We start from the raw sequence: 21,373 nt of genomic DNA, 5'->3' as shown, positions 1-21,373 counted from the left end.
ACACAAACGCAAAACTGATGTTTAAATATAAATACAGGGACAAATTCAAACAGTAAGAAACTAAAAATATGTTATATAGAATAAATGATTTGATTGAAGCTTTTTTATATCAAACACAAATAATACCTATAAATACAGTAATAAAAAATATTTTAGCTTGTTATTTTAAATACTTGACCCACTTTCAGCAGATTTTTCACACATTAAAATTAGAGGCTGTTCAGACAATAACTTCTCAGAAACTGTTAAAGATAAAAACCTGAAAAAAATACAGAAAAGTTCCAAAAACTGATAATCCAGAAGTCAGCTAGAGATATTTACTGAACCACATGTAGCTGAATGTCACAATAATGCAAAAGTAAACATGTAGAATACTTTAAATATGAAATACTTGGCCACAAAAATGTTCCTAGGGGGACACAATAAAGTGACGGACACTTCTGGGACACTTGTTGTTGTCATGGTAACTCAAGAAGTCACTGGAGTCGACTTTTAAGTGGTGGAGTTGAAAAATTAGGGAATATTTTCCATCTTCATGGATGAATAATCCACTTTAGCGACTTAATGAGTTACCGTGGCAACAACAAGCGTGTCTCAGTCTTGTCCGTCAATTGATTGTGTCCCCCCGGAAACATTTTTTGCTGTTTGAAGTCTTTATAATTTATTTTATTAATGCTAAACACATATTTGTGTTGTTTGTTTTAACATTTATTATTTCATGAGTCACAAACTGTTGCAACAGGAAATATGTCCGCCATCATGTCCGTCACTTTATTGTGTCCCCATGGAAACATTTATTATATATTTTTTAAAGAATAAGGTTTTAGTTTGTGTTTTTTTTTTTTTTACATTTAGTTTGTGAGTCACAAATCACTGCAACAAGAAATGTGTCCCCAGCCATGTGTGACACTTTATTGTGTCCCCCTGGAGACATTTTTGTGATATTTGAAGTCTTTTTTTTTAAATGTGTATCGCTTAAATTTGTGTTGTTTGTTTTACCATTTAGTTCATGAGTCACAAACTGTTACAACAATGAAATGTGTCCGTCACTTTTTACTGGCCCAGTGGAAACGATTCCACTGTCGTCTGCTGTCTTTTCTGCATTTGCAGCGTTGGTTTTTCTACCAAACTGCTCTCTTAGTTTGATTGTTTCTTTGCTTTTCAAAATAAAACCCAGACATCTCGCAGTTCCTCACTTCTTCTTATGAAGGGTTTGTGATTAAAAAAATTAGAATTTACACCTCAAATGACTTTATTTTTGAATTTTAAAATATATTTGACTATTTTGATTGCTATGAGATCTCTAAAGCGACTTTAAATGTAATAAACTCAACAAACACAATGATAAATCACTGTTTTATCAAGCGCAGCTCATTGCTAGCTCTAGTTTTCAGCGTGTACAATCGGTGTTTCTTCTCTCTGAGAGTCTTTGTGACGCTTCCACAGCTGGAGCGACGCCACGAGCAGATGAAGAGGAACCTGGAGGCTCAGTACAAAGAGCTGGAGGAGAAGAGGCGGGTGTTCGAGGACGAAAAGGCCAACTGGGAGGCTCAGCAGAGAATCCTGGAGCAGCAGAAACTCGACGCCTCCAAGTCAGTAATACTCGATTCAGGAGTTTATTTAAGCTCCTTATGCTGTATTTAACTGCTTAAAGATGCAGTTGTTTATTTGGTTAGTCTACATTTTAAAGTATTTTAAGTGATTTATTGTATTTCAGGTCGACACTACAGTTTAAAAATGATCAGTGAAGCCAAATAAAGATGGTTTTTTTTGTGAAAAATGCCGACTAACGTTCTTAATTTCTCTGGCAGGACGATGGAAAAGAACAAGAAGAAAGGAAAGATCTTCTGAAGAGACGTCTCGCTTCAGTTTTTCCACATTTATTCCTTCATCCCCTCTGAAGTTCACGTGGTCCTCAGAGAACACAAACGCAACACGACCCTCAGCTCTACACAACATTCACACACATTCACACACAAACAGAGCCTCTCTGCAGGGTTTACCGGATCTTCGTCTTCATGGGGAGTGCATGTGTTTGTGAAATTCTATTTTCCTATATTTCCTGACAAGGAGGAGAAGCCGAGTTTCCTCCGAGCCGACGGTCATGGCGGGGCCCATAGCCATCTGTACACATGTCGTAGTTCTCTAGCATCGTAGATCTGCAGCTTTCTTCAACTCTTCTCCAACGTTTCACACGTCTGCACACGTTTAAAACACTCCGGAGCGAGTCGGCAGAAGGTTAAAGTGCACGTGGTGGAAGGTTTCTGGATCGAGTGGAGGAACAGGTGGAGTTAAGGCCCGGTCGCACCTGAACAGACAGTTAATTAGCCACCGTTAGCTTGCAAGCTAGCTGCTAGCATGCTAACACTGCTCACCCCACTGTAGCTTCTTTAACTTGTTGTCTTTTGTTGACAGTAGAAGTTCTCAGGACTGTAAATTAGTCAAGAAATAAGTTACTTAAATGAGTGAAAAGAAAAAAGGTAGACAATAAGCCTGTGATTAAACTTATTGTCTACATCCTTTTGACTAAAATAATGTTCCTCCTGTTAGCAATAAATTAATAAAATGACCTACGCTTTGCAAAATAGATTTGTTCAAAAGACGTATGCTAACCGAACTTCGTTTTTTCTTGTTTTTTTTTATTAGAAATTACATCTTCTAAGTTAAACAATAGGCTTGCTAACAAGCTAAGCTATGCGCTACCAAAGCTACGTGCTAACATAGCTTAGTTCTTTCATTAGCAACATTAATGCATCTCCCAAATGATGTGTTTTTCCAGTTTAAAGTGCAACCATGAAAAGAAACAATAGGTTTGCCAATAAAACTTGTTTTTGTTGATTTTTTTATTAGAATTTACATCTTCTAAGCGAACTTGTTTTTTGTCTTGTGTTTTTATTAGAAATTACATCTTTTAAGTTAACCCTTTAAGCTTCAGTGTACCGCCGGCGGTACACCTACTAATTTGCATAGGAATTTCAAGAATGTCCGACGGGTGCAAACGCGATTATACAAACACTATACACCGATGGAAAGCTTAGATTCTCATGAATCCGCCGGTATAAACCACTTTCAGATGCGATTACCACAGCGGGTGAGAAAAACACATTTGTCCGACAAAAACAAATATTCATCCATCCGTTCTCTATACACGGCTTCAAAGCACACAGCGCGACTCACATTTCCGGGTTTATTATTACACACAAAAAAAAAGATTCCACAAAAAACGGCCATAATCCAACCTTTTACATCAGATGACACAAGCCAGTAAACTATTTTGTCCAAAACATGTCCTGAAGTCGGTATAAAATCCCCGAATCTGTCATTTTCAAGGAAATGCACCTCCCGATGCGCGTCCAATATTCCCCGTATTTTTCGTAATTTTTTTTATTTAAAAATAGAATATTAGCGATTTTTTGTACTGAAAACGGCTGGAATTGACTGAAGATTAAAGGGTTAAACAATAGGCTTGCTAACAAGCTAAGCTATGTGCTAATAAAGCTACATGCTAAGTGTAAAGCTCTTTCATTAGCAAAACACATTTTCCAAATAAATCAATAACTTTTCCTCATCTTTACACTGAAGTAGTACATTTGCTGTTGAAAAATACAACCCAGAAAAGAAACAACAGGCTTGCTAATAAAACGTGTTTTACTGCACCTTTGTTTTTTGTTAGAAATGACATTTTCTAAGTGAAACAACAGGCTTGCTAACAAGCTAAGCTATGCACTACCAAAGCTACATGCTAAGTTTAAAGCTTAGTTTCTTCATTAGCAAAAACATATTTTACAAATAAATCAGTAACTTTTAGTTAGAAAATACGTCTTTAGGCTTAAATAGTAAGTTTGATAATGTTTGCTAGCAAAAGTTGTTTTCACATTTGTAAATACGACCCTGAAAAGAAACAATAGTTTTGCTAATGGAACTTTTCTTTTTAGAAATTGCATCTTCTCAGTTAAACAATATTCTAACAAAACTATGCGCTAACATAGCAGTTCTTTCATTAGCAAAACACATCTTCCAAGGCTAAATTAATATGTTTGCTAGCGAAACTTCTTTGCTTGTTTGCAAGTACATCTCCCTAATAAAGTGAAAAATACAACCCTGAAAAGAAATAATAGGTATGCTCACGAAACTACTTTTTAAAAAATTTCATCTTATAGGTTAAACAATAGGCTTGCTAGGCAGATAAGCTATGTGCTAACATAGCTACGTGCTAACATAGCTTTATTCTTTCATTAGGAAAATCCATTTTCCAAATAAATCAAAAACTTTGTCAGAAAATATGTCTTTAACGTAACACATGCGAATGTTTGCTATCAAAACTTGTTTTCATATTTTGCTGGTACATCTTCCAAATTAAATGCATTTCCAGGTTAAAAAAAATATGAATTGCTAACAGAATCTGTTTTCTGATTAGCAAATATATCATTTGAATTAACAAGTTTCTCTTATTAGAAAACAAGACTTTTTAAAATAAAACCATAATAATAATAATAATAACAATAAGTTTGCTGATGGACCTTTTTTCATGTTAGCAAAGACTGTTTTTAATACAGTCATAGTTTGGTCTTTTCACTAATAAAACAATACATTAGCTCAATAAAGCAGGTCTTTTTTAGTAGAAGTTGCAAAGTTTAGGAGTAAAACTCCTGCTGGGTGTGACCGGGCCTTCGGTCGGGTTTCCTGTGAAGCAGCAGGTGTGTTTTATTAAAGCTGTGTTTGAGGATAAACGGTTGGACGGAGTGTTTGTCGTTGCGGCGAGTGTTTCCTGTTTGAAATAGACAACATTATGCAAAACCGGTGTGTGCAAACGTTCCAGGTGACGGTGATTACAAAGATGTTTTATATTGTGACGTGAGTGATGGATGTTGTCGTAGACCTGAACCCTGATATCCGGACTTCCTGTGGCTAAAAAAACCCCACCAAAACAAGAACAATTCAATCTTAATTCCAACTCGGTTTTATAATATTCCACATGAAACATACCAGAATATATAAAGTTCAGGCGGTTGAACCTTTAATAAACCTTTTTTTTCCCAGAGTTGTCATGTTTTATTTTCATATGATACTAATAATTCTCTATGTACGGTTGAAGAACGACTCCTTAAACCCCTCGTAGTTTTCTTAACTGTTACTTTAGATTAGTTTTTCTCGGACTGCCTGCGGTCTTCATTTAAAATGCAAAAAGGGACGAACCTTAAAAACCTTCAGCACATAAGATATGACCTGTATGGATTTTGTTTATGATTTTGTGTACATACTGCCGGCCGCTCGGTGGCCTTTTTCTCGTTTTGTTTCTTCTTTTTTTTCCAGATTATTATGCTTCAGGAGTGAATCATGTGAAACTCATCTTAAGTTTCGTCTAAACGTCTATGCCAACGAGTTCTCAGGACCAAGTCGCTCCGTTTGACCCGACAGAAGCAGTTCTGTGGTCCTCCTTGTCGAACACTCGCCCTTCAAATAACACCAAGTTACAACACACTTAAGTTTAGGTGGACCATTTTTTCTTTTTGTAATATTTTCTTTTTTATATATATATAAATATATATTACACACTGTTTTCTGCTTCTCTTCTTTGTTTTATCATGTGTTCTGTCTCTAACTGTACATGGTTAATATTAAAGTTGACAAGGTTATGCTTTAACTCCCACTGTGTGCAAGTATTTTATTTTTTGATGGCGTTTGAATCAAGTACTCCACCTCTAAGATCTGAATGTTTGTTTGTCTCTGCTATCCTTTATTTTTATCCTAACCCCACTGGTTGGGGCAGAAGTCTGCCCTCGCTGAGCCTGGTTCTGCCAGAGTTTTTTACTGTTAAAATTGAGTTTTTTCTTCCCACAGTCACCAAACAGCCACTGAAAGGAAGTAATTAGGTTTTGTTGGGCCCGCTGCTCCACCTCAGCTATATATACTTGCTTCCTGTGATCTGTCTTAGCGCTGGGCTCTCTCTGCTCCCGGTTCCAGCCACCTAAGCCACATGCACCATTTATCTTAGCTTCTTTTGTTAGTGCACTTTTCAACACCTTGCATCACATCATTTCCACACAGCCACATACACACTACTGATATTACAGACGAGACACACTTCATGCTTACATTTATCCTTTGTTTATTTTTCTTTAACTTGTAATGAATTGCTTGATTATTTTGGAAAAAGCACTCCTTGTCCTTTTGTCATGGCCTTGGAGCCGGGTTGTGACACAACCCAGTCAGAAACTCTACTGCTACCTCTCCGAGACACTTCCATACCTCCACAGGTATATCATCAGGACCAAGTGCTTTTCCACTCTTCATCCTCTTCAATGCCCTCCTCACTTCATCCTTACTAATCTTTGCTACTTCCTGGTCCAACTCTTCTACTCTTCGTTCTCTCTCATTTTCCTCATTCATCAACTCTTCAAAGTACTCTTTCCATCTTCCCATCACACTATTGGCACCTGTCAACACACTTCCATCCTTATCCTTTATCACCCTAACCTGCTGCACGTCCTTCCCATCTCCATCTCTCTGCCTTGCCAACCTATACAGGTCAGTCTCTCCCTCCTTACTGTCCAACCTAGCATACAAGTCATCGTAAGCCCCTTGTTTGGCCTTTGCCACCTCTACTTTCACCTTACGCTGCATCTCCCTGTACTCCTGTCTACTCTCTTCAGTCCTCTCAGTGTCCCACTTCTTCTTAGCTAACCTCTTTCTCTGGATCCACTCCTGCACCTCCTCATTCCACCACCAAGTCTCCTTATCTCCTTTCCTTCCAGATGACACACCAAGTACTCTCCGACCTGTCTCCCTGATCACATTTGCTGTAGTTGTCCAGTCATCTGGAAGCACCTCCTGACCATCCAAAGCCTGCCTCAACTCTTTCCTGAAAGTCATACAACACTCTTCCTTTTTCAGCTTCCACCATTTGGTCCTCTGCTCTGCCTTTGCCCTCTTCATCTTCTTCACCACCAGGGTCATCCTACACACCACCATCCTATGCTGTCTGGCTACACTCTCACCTACCACTACTTTTGAGTCACTGATCTCCTTCAGATTACACCGTCTACACAAGATGTAGTCTACCTGTGTGCTCCTACTTCCACTCTTATAGGTCACCCTATGTTCCTGCCTCTTCTGGAAGAAAGTGTTCACTACAGCCATTTCCATCCTTTTTGCAAAGTCAACCACCATCTGTCCTTCTGCGTTCCTCTCCTGGATACCAAACCTGCCCATGACCTCATCATCATCTCTGTTTCCTGCACCAACATGTCCATTGAAGTCTGCACCAATGACAACTCTCTCACTTCTAGGGATGCTCTGCATCACTTCATCAAGGTCCAACCAGAATTTCTGCTTCTCCTCCAGCTCACATCCTACCTGTGGAGCATACCCACTAACAACATTGAACATCACACCTTCGATTTCCAGCTTCAGGCTCATCATTCGATCTGACACTTTTTACCTCCAGGACATTCCTAACAAACTTCTCCTTCAAGATAACTCCTACTCCATTTCTCTTCCTATCTACACCATGGTAGAACAACTTGAACCCTGCTCCTAAACTTCTAGCTTTACTACCTTTCCACCTGGTCTCCTGGACACACAGTATGTCCCCCTTCCTCCTCTGCATCATGTCAACCAGCTCTCTACCTTTTCCTGTCATAGTTCCAACATTCAAAGTCCCTACTCTCAGTCCTAGACTCTTGGTGTTCCTCTTCTCTCTCTTCCTATGAACACACCTTCCTCCCCTCCTTCTTCGACCAACAGTCGTCCATTTTCCACCGGCACATTGTAGGTGGACAGCACCGATGGCGGTCGTTGTTAACTCGGGCCTTGACTGATCCGGTGTGGAAGTCATACATTTGATTTGCATGTTTGATTTGGCCAAAGTTTTACGTTATGCCCTTCTTGACACAACCCTCTGTATTTATCCGGGCTTGGGACCCTGAAAGCTTACCTTCTCTGCCACATTTCCTGCCCAAAAGGAGGCCAGGTGTCCAGCCACCTCTGTCAGAATATGTGGACAACCCTTCTCCATCAAACTCTCCAAGTACTTGGACCAGGCAGCCATCAAAACACTGTTTCTGATTGAACTCAGTAAAATCGATTTTCTTTTATTTCCAAATGCACTGTTTATGGTTTTATCATAGTTTTGTGCATAAAATATATGTGTTCACAAGTATCTGGCACACTTAGAAATTTGATTGCACTATTGTGAATAGTTTCTTTTGATGTTAATGTTGTGTCTTTGCAAATTTTGCACTGTTATTTTTTTTTTTTTTTTTTTTTTCAGGTTACAAAATTGACCATATCTCAAAAGCAAGTGATGTACAGACTCCAAATAAATTTCCTGTGGTTCTAAAGGATATTGTGCAACTTTTTTACATTCACAAAATTGATGGATCTAGCTATGCAATTTCTGTATTTTGAAATATTTATGAAAAAAACAAAAACAATTTCCATTGTTTGAAGGTGTATTGCACCTTTAAGCAATTTATTGTAGTAGTGAAGACATAAGTCAATACATATTATTACAATTTGGGATATCAGGGTCATTTTGATGTAAAGCAAGTAAAAATACTCCATAAAATGGCACCACAACATGTAAAAATGTAAAAATATGTCCTGGCGGACTTGTATAATGGTGGGTCTTAAAGGGTTAATGAACCTTAACTAGTCCATCAGGCTCCATGTTGGGAAGCAGAACAAAAACAACCGTCTATATACTGTGGACAGGAACCATTGAGCTGCTCTTCCTCCACCTTCATCATCATCATTCACCTGAGAACAGGTGAGCTCAGGTGTCAGTGCAGGTCCTGGAAGGGTTTGGGGTAGTTGAACAACAGGTAGTCCATATTGTAGAACTCGAAGGCTCTCTGCCGCTCGGTGGCATTCAGCTGGGAGAGGTACTCCTGGGTGATTCTGGAGGAAGTTCTTTCTTCCAGCGGGTTCCGGTCTTTGAAGTCAGGGTAGGTGAGGTTAGCCGGAGCGCCGACGCTGCGCAGCAGGAAGTTAGCTTCCTCCACCATTATCTCAAACCTGCCGATGAAGTCGTAGCTCAGCAGACAGGGGTTGCACAGGTGGCTGACGGTCTGCCAGTGGACGTCCATCCCCACCGGCCTCCGATCATCCACCAGGTACTGGATGAACTCCCTGAAGGTAACGCCGTCGCCGGAGCGCAGCGCTGTGAGCGTGGCGTTCACTCGGTACCTGGAAATAATGGCACGCCCAAACACGGCGTGATGATACGGGCTTGGATTCTCGAACTTGTCCCGGAAGGCCGACACCAGCCGCTCCAATGGCTCCCTGACGAACAGCACCTTGGTGTAGGATAGCAGCCGCTGGGCGATGCCATCGGGGTCGTAGCTGTCCAGCCGCCGCAGGTGGTTGGCGAAATGTGCTGCATAGTGAGAAATGTCCCGGACGGAGGAGGTGGTGGCGCCACTCAGAACCATCAGAACCCTCTTCCAGTTGGAGCAGCCGACTTTGGGCACTCCACAGTACAGCAGCCGCGACCGGTCCTCCACGTAGATCGGAGACATCTGCCGCTTGGACAGCGACTGCTGGCCCATGCCCGCCTGGTACTTAGAGCACACCTCTGCCAGCAGGCGGCGCCGCGACTCCTGTATTGTCGCCATCCTCTGCTGCAAGACTGCCTCCTCTCCACCACCTGAAACACAACAACAACATAACAACACTGGGTTAGTGTTGGAGAATGTGATGGAAACATGGAACCAACAAGAAGGATTCTGAAGTTAACTACTGGTGTGAGGACATGATGGAACATGATGACACTGGAAGCACAACTACACACACACACACACACACACACACACACACACACATATGTCTGGTTTTGTTTTATTCCCGTGGGGACATACCATTGACTCCCATTCATACCTAACCCCTCACCTTACCCTAACCCTAACCCTAACCAACACCAAAACAATGCCTAACCCTAAAGAAACTTTTTTGTACTTTTACTTTTTTCAGTAACAACAACATGTCCAAGAAAGCACCTGTTTCCCCCCGTGGGACCTCATTTTTGGTCCCACCGTGACGCGAGTCCTCACCGATATAGCGTGGAGTCAGGTCAAAGTCCCCACCAAGTCCCCACCAAGTCCCCACCGGTATAGATAAAAAAGTACACACACACACGCACACACACACACACACAGACACAGACACAGACACACAGAGTTTTTGTAGTTCTGGTCTTTTTATAGGGCTGCACAGTGGGTAGTGGTTAGCACTTTCGCCTTGCAGCAAGAAGATCTCTGGTTCAAATCCTGGCCTGGGATCTTTCTGCATGGAGTTTGCATGTTCTCCCTGAGCATGCGTGGGTTTTCTCCGGGTACTCCGGCTTCCTCCCACAGTCCAAAAACATGCTGAGGTTAATTGGTTACTCTAAATTGTCCGTAGGTGTGAATGTGAGTGTGATTGTGTGTCTGTATATGTAGCCCTGTGACAGACTGGTGACCTGTCCAGGGTGTCCCCTGTTTGTACCAGACTGTAGCTTTTCAAGCTAATTTCCATCTGTAGTCCTTAGCGAAAGGGACAGGGGCCAAGGTGCAAATACACATAAAATACCTTTGACTATTTTCAAATAGTCCCATTCATAGAGTTGCAGAATTAAAACTCATTATTCTTCAAAAACATCCGTAACATGTCAGCCATTCATCATCCCAAGCAAATGCCTTTATAATCTCATAAACTTAATAAACTCACTCATCACGTACAAGGTAACATTCACTTCCACACATCACACACTCTTAATGTTCACATCTCTGGTTCTCCATAAACCAATCTTTCACTTGTTTGGTGAAGACTCTATACTCACTTAAGCTCAATATTTCTGTGGGGAGCTTGTTCCATTTCTTTATACTTATGTAAGAAAATGCAGACTTTGCAATTGCGGAGCGATAGCTTGGGATACTACATTCCCCCCTAGTATTACTTCGAGTTACCCTTTTAGCTGTGTCTGCAATCAAATGGACAAAAACTTTGAGTGGCGGTGGGGCCAAGTTGTGAACAATCTTGAAAACTAGTTGGACATTTGTTCAGTATGTGACAGTGATGATATCTCTTGCTTTTTTTATCCAATATTTTGAGCGCGTTCTTGTATATGGATTCCAGTGGTTTTAAACTGGTTTTATTAGCCTGTGACCAGCTGGAGATGCAGTAGGAGAGGTGAGACATAATCATAGCACTGAAGAAGCTTTTGGCTGCTTCTATTGAAAGGGAGTTCCGTATATTTCTGAAGGTGGCTGAGCTATACTTTAGAGTTTTTATCATGTTTTTAATGTGCTTATTGAAGTTAAGGTTGGGATCAAGTATGAGACCTAAATATTTGTATTCTAACCCATTTCTTATTGATTTGACATTTCAATACAATAAATTTAAGATTAAAATAAAATCGCTCCAAAGGAGGAACAGGGGATAAAATCAGGAAGGGGGGGGGGGCAAAACAAACTAAACGAAACTAAAGGTGACGGCAAAGAGCCGCGATGAGGGCTAAACTAATATAACAGGGAGAGGGGAAAACTCACAAGTCCAGGAGGGGAATCGGGAGACCAGGGGAAGAGCAGAGCTGAGGGAGATGGCGGCGGAGACGGTGTCAGAACTGAGCAGCTGGCAGAAAAGAGCAGAGTCCAAACAACGGTGTGCGTGTGACGGGGACAGCATGTAGCGGGGTGGCAGACAAAATGGTCCAAAAATCCAGAGCGCTGTGGGCTCGTGGCGGGGCGTGGTTGGTATCGGCCATGACAAGATACAGGAGGTAAGTGGCAGGTATGTGGCAATGATGCAGCAGGGTAGTGAGGGAAGCACCAGGCTTTATACTGAGCTGATTGATGGTTCATTGCGCTCAGCTGTGCTTCTCCCCAGCTGTTCCTAATTAGACGCGTCAGCACTGGCACAGGAGGGGCGTGATATCCAGCTGGTTTCTAATTAAATGTCTTGATAGCACCATGATGCTGCCTCCACCATGCTTCATATCATGATGCTGCCTCCACCATGCTTCATATCATGATGCTGCCAACACCGTGCTTCTTACCATGATGCTGCCTCCACCGTGCTTCACACCATGATGCTGCCTCCACCATGCTTCACACCATGATGCTGCCTCCACCGTGCTTCACACCATGATGCTGCCTCCACCGTGCTTCATATCATGATGCTGCCAACACCGTGCTTCTTACCATGATGCTGCCTCCACCGTGCTTCATACCATGATGCCGCCACCACCATGCTTCACATCATGATGCTGCCTCCACCGTGCTTCTTACCATGATGCTGCCACCACCATGCTTCACACCATGATGCTGCCTCCACCGTGCTTCACACCATGATGCTGCCTCCACCGTGCTTCATACCATGATGCTGCCACCACCATGCGTCACACCATGATGCTGCCACCACCGTGCGTCACACCATGATGCTGCCTCCACTGTGCTTCATACCATGATGCTGCCACCACCATGCATCACACCATGATGCTGCCACCACCGTGCGTCACACCATGATGCTGCCTCCACCGTGCTTCATACCATGATGCTGCCACCACCATGCGTCACACCATGATGCTGCCACCACCATGCGTCACACCATGATGCTGCCACCACCATGCGTCACACCATGATGCTGCCACCACCGTGCGTCACACCATGATGCTACCACCATGCGTCACACCATGATGCTGCCACCACCATGCTTCATACCATGATGCTGCCACCACCATGCGTCACACCATGATGCTGCCACCACCATGCGTCACACCATGATGCTGCCACCACCGTGCGTCACACCATGATGCTACCACCATGCGTCACACCATCATGCTGCCACCACCATGCTTCACACCATCATGCTGCCACCACCGTGCTTCATACCATGATGCTGCCTCCACCGTGCTTCACGTCATGATGCTGCCACCACCATGCTTCACATCACGATGCTGCCTCCACCGTGCTTCATACCATGATGCTGCCACCACCATGCGTCACACCATCATGCTGCCACCACCATGCTTCACACTATCATGCTGCCACCACCGTGCTTCATACCATGATGCTGCCTCCACCGTGCTTCACGTCATGATGCTGCCACCACCATGCTTCACATCACGATGCTGCCTCCACCGTGCTTCATACCATGATGCTGCCACCACCATGCTTCACACTATCATGCTGCCACCACCGTGCTTCATACCATGATGCTGCCTCCACCGTGCTTCACATCATGATGCTGCCTCCACCGTGCTTCATACCATGATGCTGCCTCCACCATGCTTCCCAGTGGGATCACGAGTGAACAGCCTTTTCAAATTCAGCTCGAACATTCACCTCGTTGTCTTTAAAGCACTATTTGTTGCTTTTACCGCCAAAAGCTACAGTACTGAGAAGAATCTCGGCTTTCATCCATCAGCTTTCCTCACCAAATTACTGATTTATGTGTAAACTTAAACCAGTGTTGGTGCAGCAGCCTTGTAGAGCTTCATAATACTAAACAGTAATCTTCTGTGTAGTTCCAGGCTCTCTGTATTTCTTCTCTTTTATATATTTATGGGAGAAGAATTACAGTCCTATTTATGTATTACTACATGATCAGCTGCAGTTATTACATTTTCTAAAGATTTTTTTAATGCTAGGCCATTAACATAATAACCAACCCATATAACTTTATAACATTATTGGCCGTTATTAGGATATTGGTTGCCACAACTGTAATTAAGATGCCATGGTTGTTCTGAATGTCTGGTCTTACATTAGTGCTTAAAACACCGTAAAAATGGACGACAGCTGAAGTTACGTCAACCTGATTTACTTTATTTGTCCAACAGTTTCCTGGTGCTGATATTTTGATTTTTATCATGACTTTTACGCGCTTTAAAAAAAAAGAAAACATCCCCTGAAATTTGCATCTGGATCCTGGATTTAACCTCCTGAACAGTTTTGGGCTTTTTTTTGTTTTTGTTGTTTTTTACTCCTGTCACATTTTTGGTCAATTTCTTGCACCTCAGTGGAAACAGCACAACAACAAAACTCAGGGATGCCTTCTGACACAGTTATAAAGCCGGAAATCACTGAAAAGTAAATTTTATTCTTGCAAAACTGTAAATAAAAACTGTAATTTTTGCCACACTGGGGGAAAAAAAATGGAGATTCTTTTAACGACAGATGTTTCCATTTTTAATTTGTTTTCATGTTGTCTCCAGCCAAAAAGTTCCTGAATTTCTGTTATGTGTTGACCTCAGGAGTGCAGAATTTTATGTTTTTTACAGAATCTGGGTGAAAACAAACACTTTATTTTTGGCACATTTTCAAAGTAAGACGAGGGATTTTGATGAAATCCCGATTTTAAGCTTAGATTGTGGTTAGTTTTCTCAGACTGAAAGGCGCTTTATGCATGATTAGTTGAAGAACTGGTTGAAAATCTGTGGGTATGTTCTGGTTATTCAGTTCCTGGAAACTAAATGGTGCAATTTTGGAGATTTACTTCAAAGATAACAACATTGTTTGATTCTTGGACTTACTTTTGAACGGGTTGTTGAAGTACTGCACGATGAGGATAAAAAAAATAACCGCCGACATCAACACCATCAAACTCTTCAAAACCCCTGAGGGAGACACAAAGACGCACAACTATGTCAGAAATGTGTAACCTTCACCAGTGACACCAGTCAGACCAGTTTGAAGTGTCTTCCTCCTGCTGCTACATGATGCAGAAGAATTTAGAAATTGCTGGGCTGAAATCCTGACGTGATTCATCCTGAAACAAGCTGATAGAGGAAACTCAGCCACCAAACAGGTTCAACTTATAGAAGTTCTGTTATGGAAAATGTCTCAACAAAATGTACATCAGAGATAAGGGAAATCATGACATCCTTTGATAATCCCATTTTCTTCCTCAGTCTATGAATAAAAGAACATGCTTCACGCGTGTGTGATTATTTTTCTGCATAGATTAGTCTGATAACACAACAGGAACATGTTGTTATAACAGAAAGTGATGAGGAATATGGATATTTATTATAGAAACAAATGCTCCTACAGAAACCAGAACTACAAACATAAAATGACCACAGAGAGTGACAAAACCAATACAAATATATGCAAACAAAGATAAAGGTAAAGAACAATCACAATAGATGCAAAACAATCACACATACACACAAAACTACCACAAAACGACAGAAAACGAGTACAAAGAGATGCAAAACAATCACAAAGAGACAAAATGACCACAAAGAAAAAACATAAAGAGTTTTGCGTCTCCTTGGGGTCATTTTGTCTTTTTCTGGTTGTTTTGTGTGTTTTTGTGGTTGTTTTTAGTCTCTTTGTGGTTGTTTTGTGTCTCTTTGTGGTTGTTTTTAGTCTCCTTGTAGTTGTTTTGTGTCTCTTTGTGGTTGTTTTGTGTCTCTTTGTGGTTGTTTTGTGTCTCTTTGTGGTTGTTTTGTGCCAAATTGATAGTTTGTGTCTCTGTGTTGTTTTTTTAATCTCTTTGTAGTGAGTAGGAGGTGGTTGCAGTGGTAAAGACTTACATTTGTTGATGCTCAGTCGGGTCATCATTCTGGATTTTCCTGTTCAAAAAACATAGAAATAATAGCAAATTAGAAGAAAGAAAAACAGGAAGAATGTCACTTTCACTGAGCTTCTTCTACATCTTCTATCCACATTAAGCTTTCTGTCTGGAAAATGTGGGACGATGTGTCCAAATACATCCACAAATCTTTAATTAAAAACACTTAAAACAGAGAAAAACAGAAAACTCGTACATGTTGGCATTTCTCTTAAGTAATTGATTAATTGTTTATATTTTCTTTTTTGATTTAAAATAAAAGAAGACTTTCTTTGCATTTTCAGTTTTTGTTTATTTCAACTGCCATAAGCAAATAAAAGCAATAAACAATAGAAATTGAACAAAAATCTGCCAATTAGCTTCCTAATCACTCATTCTAACTGTAAGCTCTCACAAATGATTAAATAATCACAGTTTTGCAGAGCCTACAATCACATATTTAAATATTTAGTTTGGTTTTTCACAGCAGCAAAATCCAAAAACAGCAGTTTATGGTCATAGAAGCAAAAAATATATAAAAAAAATTAATCGATTATTTAATTTTGATTTAAATAGTGACTGAAGCATACAGAAATATTGAAAAATAACTAAAAATCTTCAGCTTATCAAATAAAAGGCAAAAAAACAGCAAATCCTCACACACGAGAAGCTATAATCAGTTCAGAAAAACACTCAAATGATGAATAAAACAAAATTATTTTCCTAAATATTTCCCGTAGAAGCAGAGAAACGGTGCATTCAGAGTCCTGCATGAAAGATTGGAAAGGAAAAAGCTTGCATTAAAATGTCTAAATTTGTCTTATTAACAATCTAAAACATAAAAATAACTGGTAGAAAGTTCCAAATCCACACTTTCAACACAAGTTTAAAGGCAGACTCGTTGACCTGTCGTCTTCCTGCTATTTGCGCTGACGTGTCAGTTTGTAAATTTGACGCCATGTGGCGTCAATCGACTCCTGAGTCTGAATAGTTTGAGCTCCTGTAAAACCTGTCATGGAATAAAACGTGTGAGAAGCTGAAACCAACTCTAAAAATCAATAACAACATTTAAATAACTCTTTTTTTCAGCTTCTATAAAAGTAGGAAAACGATGCATTCAGAGTCTCCTATAAAGCACGGGAAAATTTAAAAATCACATATTTAAGTTTAGTTAATTTAGTAATTTAGTTTTTCATCATCAACAGTCAAAAACAGGAAAATGTTAAATTTACTGTCATGGAATAAAACCAGCAAAACAAACAAACAAAGCTGAAAACAGCTCAGAAAAACAATAAAAATGAATAAAATACCATCATTTGATGAATTATTTCAGCTTCTGCAGCAACTCAACAGCAGAAAAACACTTCATTAAATATTATGACATAAAATGTACAGCTTTCTGTAGCTAAAAGTGAAAATATTAAGTCTGTTGTTTAAAAAAGTAAAGAAATGCTGCTTTAGTCGCCTAAAAAATATTAGAAAATGAACGTTACATGTTTAAATGTCTGAAAACACAACAAATATTCAGTTTACTGTCATAAATGACACAGAAAATCTGAAAAAAATAATCAGAAATGACTATAAAGCAGTTAAGTCAGAGAGAAAATGCATTCACAGGCTTCTTTAAAATTCCGTAAAATACTAAAATTGCACATTTAAATCTATATTTTTGCCCCATTAACAGACTAAAACACAAAACTATTCAGTTTATAGTTATGTCAGACACGGACAAGCAGCAAATACGTGTGAAAACCTGAAACCAGCTCAGAAAATATTCATAAAATATAAATATCTGACTATTATTTCAGCTCTTGCAGAAACTCGACAGCAGAAAAACCCAGAATAAAGCCTCTGATAAAATAAAATCTGCAGATTTTGGAGCTAAAAGTGAAAATATTCAGTCTCCTGTCAAATAAAAAGCAGAAAATGTTGGATTTTTTCCCTGTAAACTGACTAAAATAAATCCTGCTGCAGTTTATTTTTTTAATTTTTCATTTGCAGTTTTACCTGAGCGGAGTAAAGAATCCTGTGGACACCTGAAACACACCTGTGCAGGTAAAACAGGCTGCAGACACTCACTCTCAGCTCACACGTTTCAGACTTCAAGGCTATAAATGCACCCTGATGAAAAATGCAGCAGCTCCAGGGATGAAGGCGTGGTGAGGATGGTCCTGTCCTGTTTTGCATCTTGTCCTCATACTTCTGAATGATCCTGATTTTCCTGTTCGACCTGCAGCCTGATGGTGTCTCTTTGTTTCAGGATGACACCGAGCAGCTGCAGGTCAAGTTCACCTCCTCAGAAACAACAGCTGCAGCACAAAGGACACTATTTTTTAAAACCATTTTCATCTGTTTGCCTGCATCCATGTCATACAATTTGCAATTTATGTGAACAGTTAGCATTGATTAGCATTTAGCAGCTTATACTAGGAAGTCTATCTTTATTTAGACACAGCATTAGCTTCTGTTAGCATCTGATACACAAATCGTATGTCAGTAAAACTTCGTGGGGCTGTGGGCCGGTGGGGCGCCGTGGGGGTCCGCTATGGCCCGTCCTGCTGCCCGGGCCTTGGGGCTCTGGCTGTGTTGGAGGGGGGGGTCGCTCTGGGCTCCTGGGCTGGGTCTCCGCTTGGTGGCTCTTGCGGGGGGGCTGTGTGGACCTCCTTGGGCTGGAGGAGACAGCTCCCTCCTTTTGGTGGAGGTTTTCATGCATGCCAGACCCACCACACCGGCACCTACCAAAACTCAATAGAGTTTGTTCCTCCGGTTGCTGAGTCAGTGGAGGTTGCTGGGTTAGTGTCTGTGGATCTCACTCTGCTTTATCTGTCCTTCTTGTGGCCTCCTGACATCTTCATGATTGATCCAGTTGGGATTTTGTCGTATCTGGTGTTTGTGAAGGGTTTTAGATTTGTAAATGGTTTTAAGGTGTGAATTAAAGAGCACAAACAAATAAAATGCACCTTTTCTCTTAGAACACTGTCTATGCCTCACCTTTCTGTCTGTCCTGTGTTTGTTTTATGTTTCACTTGGGTGTGCACAGCCCTCAATGGCATAATGTAGGAAACTGCTTGAAATAAACATGATAGGTTAATTTGCCATGAGGGCCGGTGATGGTCACAGTCACAAAGAAGAAAAAAATTGCATGAAGCTTAAGTAGTGACGCCATGGGTGGTTGGTGTCATTTCTGAGCGGATTTGCAGACAAAAAAAAAGAAAAAAGTAAAACTTCGTGTCGTCCTGCAGGTCATAATTGTCGTTTAAAGTTTGAAAATGTTTCACGGTGAAACTTCTAATGTCCACATTTTCTACATTATTGGGAAATCGTTTAACATTTTTTGGTGGAAAAAGATAAATGTTTAAAAAATGTTTCTTCAGAACATTCACAAAAAAATCAACCAAAATCCAGCGAATTGTGTTGGATTTTTGTTGATTTTTTTGTGAATGTTCTTAAAGAAAATATCTGAAGTTTTACTGATATATATGGAATCATTTTAGATAATTTTAGGATTTTTTTTGGAAGATTTTTACTCATTTTTGAAAATATTTACAAGAATTTTCTTGCCAAATTTGGGGGATTTTTTTGTAAATAAAACTTTTAAGGGAAACTTTTAAGGAATTATTGGAATTTTCTTCCTGAAGGTTTTGCAAATTTTCAGAAATTTGGGCAATTTTTTTGCTGAAAGTTTGGATTTTTTTCAGACAAGGAAACTATATTTTTTGGTGCCTGTAAATGAGGACAACAGGAGGGTTAAGAACATTCAGAAATTCGCTGGATTTTGGTTGATTTTTTTCTGAATGTTCTTAAAGAAACATTTTTAACATTTCTTTTTCTTCCCACCAAAAAATGTTCAGAAGGTTCCCAAAAATGTTGAAAATGTGGAAGTTTTCACTGTGAAAATGCATATTTTTCCCACATTTTCAAAGTGTAAAACGGGTCAGTTTGACCTGCAGGACGACAGGAGGGTTAAAGGTGTGGCGGCTCTGAGGTTCAAGGTTTACATTTGGGCGCCTTAGCAGGCGTCTGATTGTTAATTCAGCTCCACTCTGGTGTCACATACCTGCAGCTGCTTCAACATCTGCAAGAAACCATAGAAGAAGAGGGGAGAAGGCTGTGGTTGGCCAAACAGTGGTCCACGGCCCAAACACGGCCTCAAATGAAGGCTGGGTTTCTTCCCTCGGGGGATCTTCTGGTTCACTTTTCAAGTTCGTCAACAAGACAAGCAAACAGACACGTTTAAAGGCGAGGACAGAGCCTTGATTGCGTGTGAACGAGCATTAGTGAGTCATTTAATGTCAGACGAATCATCATCGGTGGTAAATCTGTCAGCAGCTGGCAAATTCAAATGGACAGAAACCTGAAAACGGGTTTTATTAGACCTGTTGTCCCCTTTAAAGATGTAAAAAAAAAAAGGTTAACACTGCTGAAGTATATTCAAAATCCACATTTCTTTCTGCTCCATCGCCTTGTCAGTCTTGAATTTTTAAGATTTTTGGGAGTTTTAAGTTTTACGTAACTTCAGACAAACATTTGAAAGCATCGGCTGCATTCCAGGTCAGGGAGGTTCTGGTTTGTGGTCATGTTTTTCTGAAGGGAACTAAACTGAACTGAGCCGCCCTTAAGCTGCTTATTCTCAGTGGAGGAATGTAACTAAGTACATTTACTCAAGTACAGAAAAATTTAAGCTACTTTCTGTCTTTTGCTGCACGGCGTTTATCCAGAAAATTCACATTTTTGCACAGAAAACATGAAAAATGAATAAAGTATGACAGTTATATATGAACAGTTTCTATAAGAGCAGCTGAAATGATTCCTCAACTTACTATTGTGTGAATTGACTTAAAATAGATTTTAGATTAATTTTAAGCAGTTTGGATGTTATTTCTCACTATTTTTAGAATTTTCTGAATGAAAAAAATCCATTAATGGAGGAAATGATCAGCAGATGACCCCAGATTTAAAAGAAACAAAATTCTATGTTTGCATTAATGCAATAATTAGAATAATCTAATGAGATAATAAATCTTATTACAGTCATTGGAGGCATTTTTCTGCTTTGAATACAGTATATTTTCCAGATTAAACACAGGACTTTACTAGTAATCGAGTACTTTTACTTAGATAATTGTGGATGAAATATTTACACGCTTTACTAAAGTGAAATATTTTATTACAAGTTAAAGTCTTACAATCAAAATGTCACTAAAAGTAAAAGGATGTCAGTATAATCAGGAAAATATAGTGTATTTATGCAGAAAAAGGCCTCCTGTGACTGTTAGAGTACAACATATCGAACAGAATACAGTACATTTTCCTGATAATACTGAGATACTTCACATTTTAAACCCAGGATTTTAACTTAGAATAGAGTACTTTAACTTACTGAAAGGACTGAATTATTTTCTCCACCTTCACTAAAGTGAAAGTGCTTCATAACAAGTTCAAGTTCTTCATTTAAAATGCCACTTAAAATAAAAGTATGTCAGGATAATCAGGAAAAATGATTGGATTTGCCCTTTAGTGTAGTCTAACAGTCACAGAAGACAGTTTTCTACATTGATTACTGTATTTTTTCCTGACTATGCAGACATATTTTTACTTTAGCCCATTTAATCATGTTAAGGCAAAGTTTGAACCCTTAAAATTTCACCAAAAATGGTCGGTTTGGTGTAAATCAAAGGTAACACCAAGGACAAGACAGACAGATGATGCTTCTCGCTTTTAAGGTTCTTTTCTTTGCACTTTTCTGTGTCCCTGTTCCATTCAAATCAAGTGTTTAACAGGAAGAACACATAAATTTGCAAAATAAAAGGAAATTTGATGGACAAAACAGCCTCAG

The 21,373-nt window shown here is 40.0% G+C and overlaps 2 protein-coding genes across 9 annotated transcripts in view; one reads left to right on the top strand and one right to left on the bottom strand.

The window, feature by feature from the left end:
- LOC110946048 (septin-7-like) overlaps positions 1 to 21,373 on the top strand; it is a 93,090-nt gene that overhangs the window by 69,642 nt on the left and 2,075 nt on the right. For 3 of the 5 annotated variants that reach the window (XM_051951826.1, XM_051951823.1, XM_051951827.1), the window contains exons 12-13: positions 1,447 to 1,592; positions 1,812 to 5,644. The exons of 1 other annotated variant lie outside the window; for it this stretch is intronic. In XM_051951826.1, coding sequence (XP_051807786.1) covers positions 1,447 to 1,592; positions 1,812 to 1,851 — 186 coding nt within the window. In that variant the 3' untranslated portion in view covers positions 1,852 to 5,644. Of the gene's footprint in view, positions 1 to 1,446; positions 1,593 to 1,811; positions 5,645 to 21,373 lie in introns of those variants that run through there. One more of the 5 variants, XM_051951825.1, reaches the window with a different exon arrangement.
- LOC110951151 (carbohydrate sulfotransferase 8-like) overlaps positions 8,442 to 21,373 on the bottom strand; it is a 118,365-nt gene continuing 105,433 nt past the window's right edge. For 2 of the 4 annotated variants that reach the window (XM_051951839.1, XM_051951840.1), the window contains 3 exons: positions 15,521 to 15,559; positions 14,513 to 14,596; positions 8,442 to 9,649 (listed from right to left, as the gene is read on the bottom strand). In XM_051951839.1, the coding sequence (XP_051807799.1) occupies positions 8,784 to 9,649; positions 14,513 to 14,596; positions 15,521 to 15,548 (978 nt within the window). In that variant the 5' untranslated portion in view covers positions 15,549 to 15,559 and the 3' untranslated portion in view covers positions 8,442 to 8,783. Of the gene's footprint in view, positions 9,650 to 14,512; positions 14,597 to 15,520; positions 15,560 to 17,544; positions 18,798 to 19,594; positions 20,292 to 21,373 lie in introns of those variants that run through there. The other 2 variants (XM_051951842.1, XM_051951841.1) reach the window with 2 other exon arrangements.

This window comes from Acanthochromis polyacanthus, chromosome 8 (assembly GCF_021347895.1).
Source record: "Acanthochromis polyacanthus isolate Apoly-LR-REF ecotype Palm Island chromosome 8, KAUST_Apoly_ChrSc, whole genome shotgun sequence".
NCBI lineage: Eukaryota > Metazoa > Chordata > Actinopteri > Pomacentridae > Acanthochromis > Acanthochromis polyacanthus.
This window is presented reverse-complemented; position numbering and strand designations above follow the sequence as displayed.